This window comes from Sander vitreus, chromosome 7, assembly GCF_031162955.1.
Source record: "Sander vitreus isolate 19-12246 chromosome 7, sanVit1, whole genome shotgun sequence".
Lineage (NCBI taxonomy): Eukaryota > Metazoa > Chordata > Actinopteri > Perciformes > Percidae > Sander > Sander vitreus.
In genome coordinates this window covers 29,557,329-29,572,788 of record NC_135861.1, presented here as the reverse complement: position 1 = coordinate 29,572,788, position 15,460 = coordinate 29,557,329, and the positions used below count along the sequence as shown (strand labels likewise).

At 42.2% G+C, this 15,460-nt stretch overlaps 1 protein-coding gene across 3 annotated transcripts in view; it reads right to left on the bottom strand.

The window, feature by feature from the left end:
* The window catches only part of spryd3 (SPRY domain containing 3), a 60,749-nt gene that overhangs the window by 31,481 nt on the left and 13,808 nt on the right, over positions 1-15,460 (bottom strand). For all 3 annotated transcript variants that reach the window (XM_078255883.1, XM_078255881.1, XM_078255882.1), the window contains exons 4-6: positions 14,785-14,909; positions 12,846-12,981; positions 12,527-12,715 (exon numbers count right to left, since the gene is read on the bottom strand). In XM_078255883.1, coding sequence (XP_078112009.1) covers positions 12,527-12,715; positions 12,846-12,981; positions 14,785-14,909 — 450 coding nt within the window. The remainder of the gene's footprint in view (positions 1-12,526; positions 12,716-12,845; positions 12,982-14,784; positions 14,910-15,460) is intronic.

Below are 15,460 nucleotides of genomic sequence, written 5' to 3'. Positions count from 1 at the left end.
GTTTGACTGGGTTAGGAAGTTCAAAGAGGCACTTAGCACCAAAACAATATGCAAAAGTAAAAACACAACCTGTAATTACCTTAGAACTGACACAGTAAGTGAGGTGGAGTAAGGTGAACAAGTATTTACTGTTAAAAGACAAGATGGTATTTGCCTGGATGCGTCAAACACGCCTTACTGCAACATCCCCAACTGCAGCAACACTGATTAAAGTTCTGCAAGATATCAAGTGACTACCTTATGTTCCGACAGTGATCTGGTATGATACCATGGCAATAACATTTAAATGCCACGCAACCGCCACAAGTTTTTTCCCGAAACAACACCCTTAAATGATAGACATGCAAAGTCACTCTGCAGGTTTAATCAATCGTCCCTCTGAGATTTCCAAAACCTGTAAGAACCAAGGACCCTTCACTGACACCTCATCACTCACTGGCCATGTGGAGCTTTTCATCACCTTTTAATACACTCCATTTATTATCACCATTACCACTGCTGGGAAGATGTTGCCCAAATTAACTTGCGGCTCCAATGCCAGCACGTCACCAGTGCTGAATTATTTGGACAGTCGCAAAGCGTAACAGTTTTACAGGAAGGTTGCCACCTTCGGGGGGGAAAAAAGCACCAGAGAAGGGATGCCATAAAAAGATGGAAAGTCATATAGACTAATATATTCATGGTTTTTATGCTTTATGATGCCAAACTAGTGTTGTATGTTGAAACAAGTGCACTATTCAAGGCGATGAGGAAGGTGTTTTAACAATTCTCGAGGATCCAAGTCAATACAATTGTCCAGAGACTACACCTTAATAAAAACTTTCCCCTGAGCCAAAGTTGGTACAGAAGAATACTACAACGTGAGACAGGTGCGTCGGAGGGAGACAAGCAGGTCAAAAGTAGGTAAGTAGTACATTTCAAAAGTAGGTACGTAGTACGTTTCGGTACTGGACCATCTTCAGGGAAAATACCAAAACGTTGCCTACTATTAAACTTTATATATGTTTTGCAAGTTATTTTGACAGTGCGCGGGAGTTTCTTTGCTACCTGAGCCAAAGGTGCAATTTGTCAACGTCGTCTCAGAGATTTTCTAACACAAAGGCTTGTATCTGCACTCACAATATAGTATGTGGGTCTGCCCTCCAGGGACATGTGAAGTGCACATGTGAATAGGAGGTCAGTAAGCGCCGATCAGTGGTGGGATTTGTGAAACATAGAAATAATTACAAATTTAAAAAGGTGCCCTGTGGGTTTTTTTTTGTGTAAACAATGCGTTTACATTCAGTGTTACTCGCAAAAAAAACAAGGCGACACACGGCGAAATGTTGTAAGTTACCAAACATAACTCTTATTATGTGAGTATGTGTGTAGACCATTGTCACTATATCACAAAGTAAATTAATTAATTTAAACTGCTACTGTACACCATTTTCCGCAGATTTAAAAAAGTAAAAATAAAATGTAATCAAACTCAGAATGTGAACACATCTTCACAACAAGCAGAAAAACACTGCGAAATTCTGCAGATTTTCATTGTGGATCACCGCTGAAAATTGGAGGGATAAAAAAATATCTGCAGATTCCTTTTGGGCCTGCAGATCATGTACAATACATGCAACTAATGTTGGTGAAACCTGACGCTCAACTTTAAATCACGGTAGGACTCCTGCAGAGTCTATAAATCAGACTTCCATCCGGTGATCTTGTCTTTGCCACAACCAGCCAGCATCCACTTAGTCCGTTGCCTTTCCTTGGTTTAAGTCATTCATAGTTTCCTCTTTTCTCACGCAGCTCAGTTCAGAGAAATGGAAGAAAACCGGGATGATGCCACCGCTAGGCCTGGGAGGATGCAACCATAACAACATGATGGGAAAGTTGTGAACTCTCATCCAAGAGCAGTGTCATGTTGGGATTCTTGACTATTGTTCCCAGAGGAAGGAAGGAAGGAAGCAGGCAACCTTAGAGGGGCGTTGGTACTACAGCTGGCTCTTGCAAATGGAAAAGGTACAATGAGGATTATTACTTGACAATAATTGGTGCGGAGATGCCCTGGAGAGGACACTGCAATGTGGAGCCAAGTTTAAAAAACGTCCGGGCACCATTACAGCACGAAAAATGTGTCGGGAGGGTATGATACATACATTTTGATAAGTTTAATCTCTACATGGGGGGAGCGGTGGAGAGAGGAGGAGGGAGTGAACGTGATATATGTGCTGCGAGGGAGCACCGGTACACTTGGGAAAACTAATAACTGCAGTCTCGGGTGCTGTCCACCTACTTGTCGGCCCGCTCATCCGCAGCTGAGGGGATTAAGTTGGTGGGCAAAGCGACTGCTGTGACAACAGGAGGCAGAGGATTGGAGGTTCGTGTTTGTACTGAGCCGCACGTACGCAGTGGACAGCCAGCCAAATGTCTCCTCTCAAGGAAAACAGCAGAGCAGGCGCATGGTGGCATGTGGATTTTTATCAAACATGGTGTGTTTGTCTAAGACACCTTCAGCTGACAGTCATGACAAAGGTAGAGAAAATAAATCCCTCAAGGTGAGCGCGATGAGGTAATCTTATACAAATCTAGAAGTCAGATCACTTTTAAAAAGGAACATTTCATTGATTGGTGTTAAGCAGAAAACTAAATCCAACCGATTAATCAAATCTTAATGAACAGTGTTAATGCCCCGAGATGTCAGAAGGAGAGCTCAGGATCCAAACTGCAGCTTTGGGGCCCTATCTTGCACTGGGCGCAGCGCAAAGCCCGACGCAAGTGTCTTTGCTAGTTTAAGACCGCCGCAGTTGTCAATTTCCCGTCCAACGCCCGCGTCGTTTAAAGTGCTCATATTATGCTCATTTTCAGGTTGATTATTGTATTTAGAGGTTGTACCGGAATGTGATTTAATTTTACCATACATTTGTTGTATTGCACATTGCTGCAGCTCCTCTTTCCCCCCCGTGTGTTGAGCTCTCTGTTTTAGCTACAGAGTGAGGCACTTCTGTTCCATCTTTGTTGGGAGTCGCACATGCGCAGTAAGTACAGCTAGCTAGTCAGTTGCAGAGTATGAGGGCGTGCCACGCTAGCAGCTAGGCGAGCATTATAACGTGTTACAAAGTGACGCACGTTCGTCACGGAAGTAAAGGCTGGACTACAACAGAGCTGTTTGGAGCAGTTTGTGAACAGGGTTTTCTGTTGGAGATGGTAAGTCCCTTTGGGGTGGACTTTGGGCTTTTTTACTATGTAAACCTATAACATGCATAAAAACATATATAACACAATAAAGGAAAGGGGAAAAGCCAAAAAGCATAATATGAGCCCTTTAAATAGCAAATGCACCCATCTGTGCGCCCATGGGCGTGCTGGCCTTACAGGGAGGTGTGATCAGGTGCATTCTTGGCGTATTGCTATCTTGAGGCAGCGTGAAGTGATTGCGCCATTGATCAACAAAAACCTGGTCTAAAGTCAATAGCGCAGCATTTCATTGTTATTTTAACAGCACATTAGTAAAAGGTGCCAAGATTTGACACACTATGCTTGTTACACACACACACACACACACACAAAAAATGCAAAAGATTATTAATAAAATTACAATGTGAAATACTATTATATGATATGCTTGGGCGCTTTCACTTCACGCACAAGCAGATCAGTTTCTTGTGAAAATCTCTCCTCCCTGCTTAGCAAATCCGCCATCATAACAGCAATGCGCCAAGGTACAAACGCGCCTGGCTTTTAAAGAGAATGGGAGATGACCCTCTGATTGGTTTATTGCACATTACGCCCAAACCACACCTATGATTAATTAAGACACTAAGTACAACCCGTTGACTCCAACCTGTGGCCTTTTGCTGCATGTTATTCCCCCCTCTCTTCCCTTTCAGTCTTCAGCTGTCCTCTATAAATAAAGGCCTAAAATGCCCAAAAATAGGGCCTGCTAATTTGTTAATGTCAAGTGATTCAAATGATTTTCTTTCCTCTTTTAAGAGTAAATTAGTAACTAAACTAACTAAGTGTTGCTGCACTGACCTCTACTGGTCGAAAGGTAAAGGTCTGTTGAACCTGTTGGGCGTGGTCGGGTGGGGGCTGTTGTACTTGTGATCACACACAGCCTTGAGGTACCGTTGCACTATAGTGCACCATTTAAAGCTCTAATTGTTCTAGTTTTGGTTGCTGTAAAGCACTTTCTAGCATGTTTTAAGGGCTGGGGAGTAAACTCTGAGCTCTACATCATTTCTATAGGTGCAATAGCAGATCTTTAAAGTGTTTTGCCTAGAGACTTTATGACTCAACTTCATGAATGTACAGATTTAAGAGGAAAAGGAGAGATACTGGAGAACAAAAATGAAAGAACTAAGGTTTCTGGTGAGACGAGTCATTTGTGTTGCTAGCTAGCTACAGCTAACATCTGTATAGTCGACATACTGGCTCTTGGAGGCAAACAAAAATGGACTGCAAAACCAGTGCAGTGGTTAAATTGGTGCAAATACCACAATGGTCATGTTAACTGGTTCATTACCTGGCACCGTTTAAAAAGAAGAGTTTTTCCGTTCCCAGTTTTGGCAGTATTGATATATGTACAGTATATGCAGCCACGTCTGAACTAATGCAACCTTAACGATCATGTACTGCCAGTTCAAGAAAAAACAACCTGCAATTGACTACAGTACTAAGGATTTTTTTTAATTTTTAATTTAATTTATTGTTCTACATGATAGAACGGCACATAGCCAACGTGCTTAAGATATAGATGCCTGTGTTTAAGATCTAAATCTATGCATCATTAGAGACAGGGAAAACAAAAAAAATAATGGATGGCTGATCCTTTAATATGTCCAGAAATTCAACAAAAAAATAAGACAACCAAACTTGGCAGCATTGTGTGCTTCCCAAAGAAGAATAAAGTTTTCTCTTCTGGCTTGTTGGAAGCATTGTGGTACTGCTTTTTAAAAAGGAAGGATAGCAGGTGATGTGACTGGCTATGACTCATCTCAACCCTTCACACACCCGCTGATAACAGTAATAGATTATTTAATCCCAGTGTGCTGCGCCCCCTCACAAAAATAAAGAAAGTGTGCTGTCACAACATTAGTACACATCTGTTCACTAAAACAGAGCCCTCTATCTGAGTGATTGTTAGGTTTACACATCTCCAAGTGGAATAGTATTACTGTTTATTCATATTATTACATTTCATTTTGGCATTGTGAAGGCTCTGTCAGATTAGGGCAATTATTATTATTGTTACGAAGATGGTCAAGTTTACTTGCATGAGACCATTTGTGGTTAAAACATTGTAATGTCTATATACCATGAAGGCGAATGAGGAACAAGATGTGCATTTGCTTTTTTCTTATCTTTTTTAGGCTCTGTCAGATTAGTAAATTTGCAAAATCTAGGGCGCCTGGGTAGCTCACCTGGTAGAGCAGACGCCCATATGTAGAGGTTTGCTCCTCGACGCAGCGGCCGCAGGTTCGCCCCCGCCTTGCGACCCTTTGCTGCATGTCACTCCCCCTCTCTCTGCCCTTTCTTGTCTTCGGCTGTCCAACTGTATGTAAATAAAGGCCTAAAATGTCCCAAAAAATAATCTTTAAAATAAAAAAAAATAAAAAAAAATTCTGCCAAATCTGATGATTTTTTTAAATCCCCAAAGATGTGTTAAATAAATAAAAGTATAAATGTTTCATATTGTTAAAACCAATGGTTCTCCTGTATTTTGTAGTAGCTGTACCTGTACTTTGTATGTATTCATTTGTTTTTCTGTATTTAATATTTAATGTGTGTTTGTGGCAATAAAACCTTTTCTGATTCTGATGTAAACAGAAAAAAGTATTTCAAGCCTTTGTCATCACAATGCAGAGATAAGACTTTTATTTTCCCAAGGTGTGTTGCTATTTGGCAGAGTTAATACATTGAGGATATCTGCTGCTTTGGCAGGCATCAGAAGTTCATGTTTACATTTTACATAATGACAAACCTGCTTTCATGACATATCAAAGCTTGCAGTGAAACTCTTTATAGGCAAACAGAGCCAACAAGGGCACAGCCATCAAATTAAAATGCACTCCATTTACTTCAGTTTTCCACTCAAGTAGAACCATGAGGGCAGAGTATTCATTACCCTGAACAAATGGCCTTCAGATGAGTAATTAAAATGTTGAAAAGGAACAAAGAGTGTAGCAAAATAAAAGGATTATCAAAAAAAAAAAAAAAAATGAAAGAGGCCAGAGTGAAAAAAGTTGCCTCCCTGAAAAGGAAAATTTTCTTTTTGTACTAACTTTATCAGAGGTTTCAAGGACAACCAAGATTAATGATGGAAATGTGATATTTAATGACAAGAAATAGAAAGAGAGTGTTATAAAACAGATAAGACACTTTAGTAGATAGGCTAGAAGCAAGAGGGGGGTATATTTGGCGAGGTAGTTGTGATTATAGTGGGCAGAAAACTAAAATCACAAACCCACTAATCTAAACAGGAGTGCCCCCCCCCCCCCCCACACACACACACACCCACACACCCAACTGCAATCTAAGCAGTTCACAAAGGCAAAGACTTAGCTGCAGACAAGTCGCTACCATCACCATTGTACACTGTGCATTCTGCGGCTTTTCAGAACTACGTCTTCAAAAGCATACCAGTTAGAAAAGTAATCTATCTAGCAGCAATCTTTTCCGTCACCCCCCCCCCCTCCCCTTAGCAATCAGTAAGGACAGCTATCATATGGAACAGTTATTATCCACACTTATCAAATAGCAACGTGTAGAAACTACTTCCCTGTTTTGACCAAATGTTCGTGAGGGGATGTTAGTTGAGACAAACAGCCGAGGAGCCAGAGAGGTGTAATTCGTCTATGGCAGCCGAGCGATAGATCAGTAAATCATCGGAAACCAAGACTGGAAATATCTGTTGCATGGCCGCACATGTGAGAAAGGATGAAAAATATTTCCATGCCCCTTAAAATAGAACTCACAGCTATGGGCAAGTACAATGTTACTGAAATCCATAGAAGTTTTGTTTGGATGGATGGCAAACAGTAGGAGGAGAGGAGAGGAGAGGAGAGAATGATACAGGAGAAGACACAAGGGAAGGGGAGAGGAGAGCAGGAGAGCAAACAAGAATAGACGAGAGGAGATGGGGATGAAGGACAGGAAACAATGAGAGAGAAGAGGAGATGAGGACAAACGAGAGGAAACAAGAAGAAAGGAGAGGATATGAGGATAAAGGAGAGGAGAGAAAACAAGGAAAGAGGACAAGAGAAGAGAAAAGGATAAAGGCGAGGAGAAGAAACAAGGATATAGTAGCTAAGAATAGATGAGATGAGGATGAAGGAGAGGAAACAAGGAAAGAGGAGATCAGATTAGGATAAAGGAGAGGAGAGAAAACAAGGATAGAAGAGGAGAGAGGAGAATTTTGTTTTCAAAAATCCAAAGTAGACACTTGGAAAAGTTGAGACAGTCCTCTGCCACACTTTCCTTTTCTTTCTCTTGTTGCTCTACAAAACAGACTCTCTCTCTGTCATTCCAGGAAGCAGCTACCGTTACCCTTGTCCCACACCCTTCCTCGTCTTTAGTGTCTACACTTAATCCTCTCACTTGTCTAAACTTGACAGCCTTATCAGTTTGAGTATTATCACCCGCTTAAACCCTCACAATGACAACTAGTGTACATCATGGATCTAAAAGTATAATGGTAGCATGGGAAAAAAGTAAAAAAGAAAGGGGAAGAAAAGAAGGAGAAAAAAAAAAAAAGAAAGAAAGAAAAAAAATCAATGCTGGACTGCTGAGCGGACCATGCAGGCCGGCACCCCAGCTGTGAAAACCTCCAACCACATGAGAAAGAGTAAAAGATTCCTTAGAGTCCCGTTATTCCACTTATTGAATTTTTACAACCTGGTGGACTGCCAGGCACTTGGCTCCACCAACACGTTTCGTGCCAGAAGGGTGAGACAGACAGAAAGACAGAGAGCAAGACAGCTGGTTGAATCATCCCTCTCACCCACGGCGCTCTGCTTTCTTGACCTGTCTGCCTTTAGAGAGAGTGAGTGTGTGTGTGTGTGTGTGTGTGTGTGTGTGTGTGTGTGTGTGTGTGTGTGTCACCGTGGATAGACCTGTATAATGCGTAACCACATTCGGGACCCACACACAGCCTGGCCTGCATCGATCTGGTGTCAGAGACCTGTCTGTAGTCTTGTGGTTTTGAAGTTGGGTGGGGGGGATGAGAGCTCACACCTTCACAGAACAAAGGTACAAAGCTACAGTTTCACTATTGTAAAGTGGTGGGAATACAGCATTGTGATGACACAGTTGGGGCCAACAATGAATTCCAATCGAGTGGCTCACAATAGCTACTTGAATCATAGTTTAGTCTGCGTCTGAGAAAACAGCCCTGAACCTGAACTCTAACCCCCTAAAAGGCCCTGACACATTAAGGAGATCGTCGGCCGTCTGTCGCCCCATCTTCCGTTGTCCGCTGTCGTCTCGGCGGGGAGGGAAGCAGAGGGACCGTAGGCTCTGTGCTGCGGCTGGCTGATTCGGTTTGTTGTACGTATCGCAGCAACGGTTTATATATCCGGTTTCCTTTTTTAAATGCTGCCGTCTGCTGTCATGGCGAGTCATTTCTTCTCACGCAGGGGCAAAACGAGAAATTTAGGGGGAGCTCTAAAATATCCTCATTTTTGGTGGCCATTTTTTTCCCCATACTGTATTTTCCTGTAAATTTAGGTTCCCTTCAATAAATAATAGGCTAATAGTAAAGTGTCAAAGTGTCTAAAAACTACAATGCTGTCTATTACTGATGTGGCCAGCCATGTGTGGGCGCGCACCTTATGTACGAAATGTATGGATAGTATATTTTGCACGTAAGTGGGCTCATTTCTGTATGCATGTGCATGTGTACAGTACCCTCCCACCCCCTCACCCTCAGTCAGTATTAATCACTGTGTAACAGTTGAACAAAGACAGACTAAGGCTACATCCACACTACTGTGTTTCAATAAAGTAGGTCTTAATCTTAAATAGATTGAATAAAAGCTCATGCATTGATCCTCTGCTCTTAACTACCATGCACATGTAGGCGAATTCACCGCAGATAGTCAGTTTTCTTCCAGAAACGGGTCACGTGATGAGGGCGTGACAAATCAGGGACGGGCACGTTGTGATTTAAGACCCAATTTAGGAAGCGAACGTGTATATTGTTTCCAAAGGTTCTCCATTTCTGCCCGTCCAGACTGCAATACAACCGCTGAGATTTTAAACTAATACGGGGTCAGCAACATTTCCAGAGAGGGGGCCCGCAGGCGTTAACGTTGCAGAAGATGTGGGTTTTAAACGAAAATGAAATAGTGTGAATGTAGCTTAAGAATCTGTACTCTGGCACAGAAGTACTTTGAGCTAAATGATATAATGCTAATGTTTGGCAGGTATATTGTTTACCATGTTCAGTTTAGCTCGTTGACATGCTAACATTTGCTAATTTGCAGTAAACACAAAGTGTGACATCGACTGCATGTCTGTCCGTCCTGGAAGAGGATCCCTCCTCTGTGAATCGAGGGTCTAAAGATAAGAGGGTGGCGTAGGCTGTACAGATTGTCCCTGGAGGCAAATTTGTGATATTGGGTAATATGTCACATGTCAGGGGTCATCAGTTTACTCAATGATGGCGAAGGGGTCCTTCAAGGAAAATAGTAGGCCTTGGAGACCAAAATCATCCATGTCTGTCACTATATATGGGGTTTGCCACAGATGCCTCTGGTGAAGGAATCGTACCCGATTTATAGTTTGGTGTTTAGTTCAGCACTGTACGTTATCTTGCTGTGTAATGCTTTAATTATATACCCTTAAGTCTTTACATTCCTTCATTCACTTTGTGAGAGAGAGCGAGAGAGAGAGAGCAGCAACTGCACCTTACAGACTAAGGTAATAGATCACAATACATGTCCACGGTTACTGAAAAGTAGATCACTGAGCCTTTCTTGCTTAAGCATTAAGTACAGTTGTCAACAAAGAAGGATTTGCTACAGAACAGGCAGTTGAAGGATCTTGTAAGAGCACAAAAACACGGGGAACAGGCAACAACCACGCAAAAGTACAAGCAACAGAAAAGCCACACTATAATCTGCCCCATTCAAAGGACATATGCTAGAAAAACACACTACATATATGTGATGTACTTTGTTTTCCCCACAACACAAGGAACACAATGAAGAACAGAAACCCTTAAGTTCACCATTTCAGAAAGTAAGATTGGTTTGTAGTTTGTTTGGCTACAGGTCAGAATTAAGTAAGCAATTCACTTTAAGCTCTGCTAATGCAATTGTTGTTTTTCATATTTTAATATTTTATCGTCTAAACGATTAGGGGGGGAGACTAGAGCTGAACAGGGTAAACATTTTAACTTTCCCAGTTGAAAAGTTGATACTTTTTGTATAATAAGTTTTCTGAAATGTTATGTTTGAATATACAAACAACCTTATCTTGTTAAGTGTGCTTATTTGCATACATTTCCAGAGCAGAACTCGAAAACATTGGATGGAGCCAGTTCAAAATTCTTGTTGCTTCATTTTGTTGTCATATTAGAGTCAAGGGTTTTTACAACGGGGATTTTGCAATCTCTTTTTTATCACTCCATAAATCAGACAATACTGCCAACAGCCATAAAAAAATTGCATGTTTTTAAGAATGAGTGTTGTATGAATCAGGCTCTGAATGATATACAGCATGAACAAACCCCTCTGTAAAAACCTTCAGAATATAGATAGGAATGAAAGTGCAAAGTCTGGTGGAAGTTACGTGACTGAAGTGGAGATTTCTGGGTCAAAATATGAGAAGATTTTGAGAAAATGACCTTTAAAAGTTATGTACTGTAAGACTGAAGATAAGACACTGCAGGTGAATAGGGTAAACTAATAGATATCACCATGAAACTTCCCCAGTTGATTACTTAGAGTAGGAAACATTATTTTTTGTTTTGCAAGTTTTTTTAAATTGTCTGTTTAAATATGCAAATTAGGCACTGTCTAATACCAACTTTTAGTTAATTTAGGAGAAATCTACAGACGCAAATAGACAAAGTGTAGTAAAATAAACACCTGAATGTGTATTTTGGATGTTTTCTTTCCACTAGTCTAAAAGAGGATGTGTTATTGAAGCAAAATAGCCCAACATCTCAAATATGACCAGTGCATGAAAAAACTATGTTTTGCCTGTAGTGTCTCCCCTTCATTTAAAAGAAAGTCAGCAGATTCTAAGGTTGCACCTGAATCTGAATTTGCCAAGTTGACTTTGAGTCACCAGCGCTGGTGGGACGCTGATGTTTCTCTTCAACCTACAATGTATTATTCACGGCCTCCACCCAGTTACAGAACAGTTCAGCTCACCTGCACAGCAGCCACCCCACTTTAAACTCCTATGAGTCGGTTTTACCTGCAACACGTCACCGTGCATCCAGCTCATAGTTCCGTTATAACATTCCTAGCGCACCACGAAGCGCCTCTCCTGCCGGGCTACTTAAGAGTCACACTGGACGCCAGTAGAGGTTGTGTCAACACTTGGTTCAAAAGTAATTTAGCGGATTTTCGGAGCGGCAAACGGGTCATGCTCCCCTGCATTTAAATGACCCTTCTTCAGTTTGGTTTGTAGTTAGGTAATTCTGAGACAAGATTCAGTTCGTAAACGTTTATAGCCTGCCATGCTATTATCCTGGGTTGCTCTGTGTACAACCACTCAGCTTTAAAAAATAAATAAAATAAAAATATGTTCAACATGAGATTAAACTCTGGGGTTTCTGAAAGAAATTAATCAAATTATTGAGGTTTATGTGGCAGCCCTAACAGATTATTGATGATTAAAATAATTGTTACTTGCAGTCCTACTTGGAACTGACTCTAGCCTTCAGCCAGCCACATGGGCAATTGAAAACCAGCATTGCCAGACCTTTCTCCACAGCGCTGCAGAGGAAGGTCTGGCTAGTCCACACAGCATTTCGGGATGGGGGAAAATAATGTGCTCTGGTTTACTGGCATTTCTTTAAACCAATCACAACCGTCTTGGGCGGCGCTAAGCACCTGACGGAGCCGCGGTGCCGCTGCAAAATAGCCTCGGGAAGGAACTTGTTTTGGTGGAACATGTGCACGTTCAAAAGTTGTTTTAGTCGTGCAACAGAAAACTCAGATTGGACAGATAGTCTAGCTAGCTGTCTGGATTTACCCTGCAGAGATCTGAGGAGCAGTTAACCATAGTCCTCAGAAATCCATCGGAGTTTAGAACGCCAACACAAAGAGAGAGGAAGGTAACGGAAATCCGGCCGAAATGAGGGACATCCAGCGGAATTTCAGGCCGCACCTGAACAATCCCAGGAATAAAACGTCCCCGATATAGACTACCAGTATGGTAATGAAGCTGCTTAGTGGTGTGAACAACATGGTCACAAACTTGCCATCTTTGTGCTAAGCTAAGCTACACATTGCACAGAACAGTGATCTCTGTTCTCATGTCCCCGAAAATGTCAGCGTATTCTTTTTCTGCTTCTTCTACTTCTTACCGTGCCGCTAACCCTGACGTCATAAAGCCGCCCCCAGTCATCTTCATGGCTGTCCACCATCATCATACTGTCATCTTCCTCCAGGAACCACTCAGCCTGCAGGTCAACCTTCACCTCTTCCCCCATGGAGTGCATCCCTACGGCGGGAAACAGCCCCTCTGCCGATGCGGGAACCTCTACTGAACCAACCTGCACAGGAGAAGGATGCAAGGAAACAATGGGTGAAGAAACAAGAGACAACAATATACACACAGACAGTTCTGCTAGTGCATGTTTGAAATAAAGCATTACAGAATGTCAGTGTTTAAAAACCGCCTACCTCCTTGCCATTTTTGGTAAAAAAGACTGTTGTAAGACCTGCTTCAATATTTTCTGAGTGTATTCCGCAGCCAATGCGGTCATTACGCGCACACTTTGGCCCAAACTGCTGTCCCACAGGGTTGCCATTGTATAACCTAGGAAGAGTGAAGAGATAGAAATCTTAATAACATAAAAGCTAGCTAGTGACTGCAAAAAAATAACCGTTCCAAATGATTTGCTTGTGAAGTGACAGAGTGATCTCTTCATAGACTGCAATAACGGTCATTGGTAAGCTTCCTTCTTGTGTTCTCTCCTGCAAGTTTACGATACCAGTAGAGTAACATGTCATAGTCATTTATAGAGCAAAAATGCAAAACAGTCACTGGTTCAATTATGAGGATTTGTTGCTTTCTTTGGATTCTTTGGTTTTGGACTATTGGTCAAAAAACAAAAGAGAAATTGCAATCTGCATTTTTCAATATTTTCTACTTTATTTCTTTTCTACTACTATAAATCTTAAACTAAATTATTAATAGGCGTGCAAAGTTCAGAGCCATTATGACATATATTCAATTTCTGTGACCAGCAACTTTTATGGCAGAGAAAAATGCAAATAAAAACTAGAACTGCAAGCAGTTATGACGGGGCCCAAGCCACCCACGCCAGTCGCCCCCAGCACCCCGTGGAGCACGCGAAAGCGGAACCTGAAGCCTGGCAGCGGGGAGGCAAACATCGGTAAATATCGAGACGTGTGAGCCCGAGGTCTGCGGTACATCGCCGTTGCAAATGTACAGAGCACCGTAGCGGGATGTTGAACAAGGATCAGTTATTTGCTGATAACATTTAATTTGGCCGAGATATGATATATGATATGTGTGTGGTAGCTAGCTAGGAAAATTTGTTTGGTTGTCAAATGCGCATACTTTAACGTAGCAAAGTTCCTTGAGTAACTTTTGGTCAGGTCCATCTGGAGATGCTACGTACCAGGTTTCGTGCTGATCCGTCGCATGGCCTAGGACGAGTTCGAAAAAGTTGGTTTTGCGCATTGCGAAAAATATTTTAAGCAGAAATGGGCGTAGCCTATATCATGTGTTTCAGCTTGATTCAAGTGCCGTGAGTATAAACTTTTTGTACTTGTAGCGCCCCCTAGTGACCAATTTTCGTAAAACGCGTGGGTGTCCTCCAGAGGGTCATGGCAAACAAGAATCTAAAGTGTGGCGTTGATGGCATTTATTTTGGCCGAGATATGGCAAAGTTGGTGTTTTCATAGTTAGCTACACAAACTTGTTTGTGCGTAATATGCGCAATTTTTATCCTATCAAAATTATTTGTATTAACTTTTTGTCAGGTCGGTCTGGAGATGCTACGGTTTAAGTTTCGTGCCTATCGGTCGCACGGTCTAGGAGGAGATCGAAAAAGTAGGTTTTTGATAAATTGCGATTTTTCGCGCATAAAAGTCTAGGCGGAAATGGGCGTGGCCTATATCACGTGATTCAGTTGGATCCAGGGAACGCGTGGATGTATGGTTTTTGAATGTCCGGTGTACTGTGTGGGAGTTATATTGCCAAATGCGTTTTTTCCTGCTATAGCGTCACCTAGTGGTGGAAGTGGGTCAATTGTTGCGCCTGAGGTCCTTGCGGAGTTTCGGACCAGTCCTGAATGGCAACCCCCCCCACCCTGTACGGTTTAGGCTGTAGTCGGAGTTTTAGGCGGAGAAGAATAATAATCCTTAGAAAAACAATAGGGTTCCACAGCCCTGCTGTGCGAACGGCGTAGCTCTTGCTACCGCCGGTTCTTGCAGACTTGGACCCCTAAAAAAAGGAAGGGCTGAGGAGAATGATATAGGGATGATGTAGTTATATGTGGATGCAGCACCAACAGGCCACAATCCATTTTCTCAAACCATGCAAGAAACCAATGCTGTACTGTAGTGAATATCTGACTGTGGTTTGACTTACTTGCCGTTGTCAGCGTGGTAAGCTACAGAATATGGCAGCCAGCCAGGCTGGTGGTCCAGCCTGTAGAATTTAGGCACCAGGCCCACAGCAATGGTCCCCCTCACCCCTGTGTCCACTATTGTCACCTACACACACACACACACACACACACACACACACACACACACACACACACACAGTAACTGCATCTGTGGCACGACTGCCGCGCTTGGAGGAGGCCTTTATAGATCGTATGTGGGTTAAATTAAAAAGGTATTTCTAAAAGAAAAACAGCATGAATTTACAGCAGAGAGCAGAAATCAAAACACATCTTATATTGTTGAAACTTCACCCTCAATGAAAAACCAGACTTGGGAAAAGTCTAGCCGCCTAGTAAATCTCTGCCTTTCGTAGCCCTCATTCTGTCTGCCCAGAGTCTGACTCCCTGTGCGGATGTTAAGCTGTCCAGAGTAGGGATGTGCCGGTGTACCGGTTTTACTGCATACCGCCAGCTATTTCAATTGCCGTCATTACTGTGATTAACACAGTTTTCAGAGGGCACCGTGAACACAGCACTATACTACGGTTTCGCAGTCTCTCTCTATTATGTTCTAAAGTTCTGCCTTTTAAACTGTTAACACCCAGCAGGAAACACTTAACTACAATGCACTTGCACTCTAGAAAGTCTTATAGACAG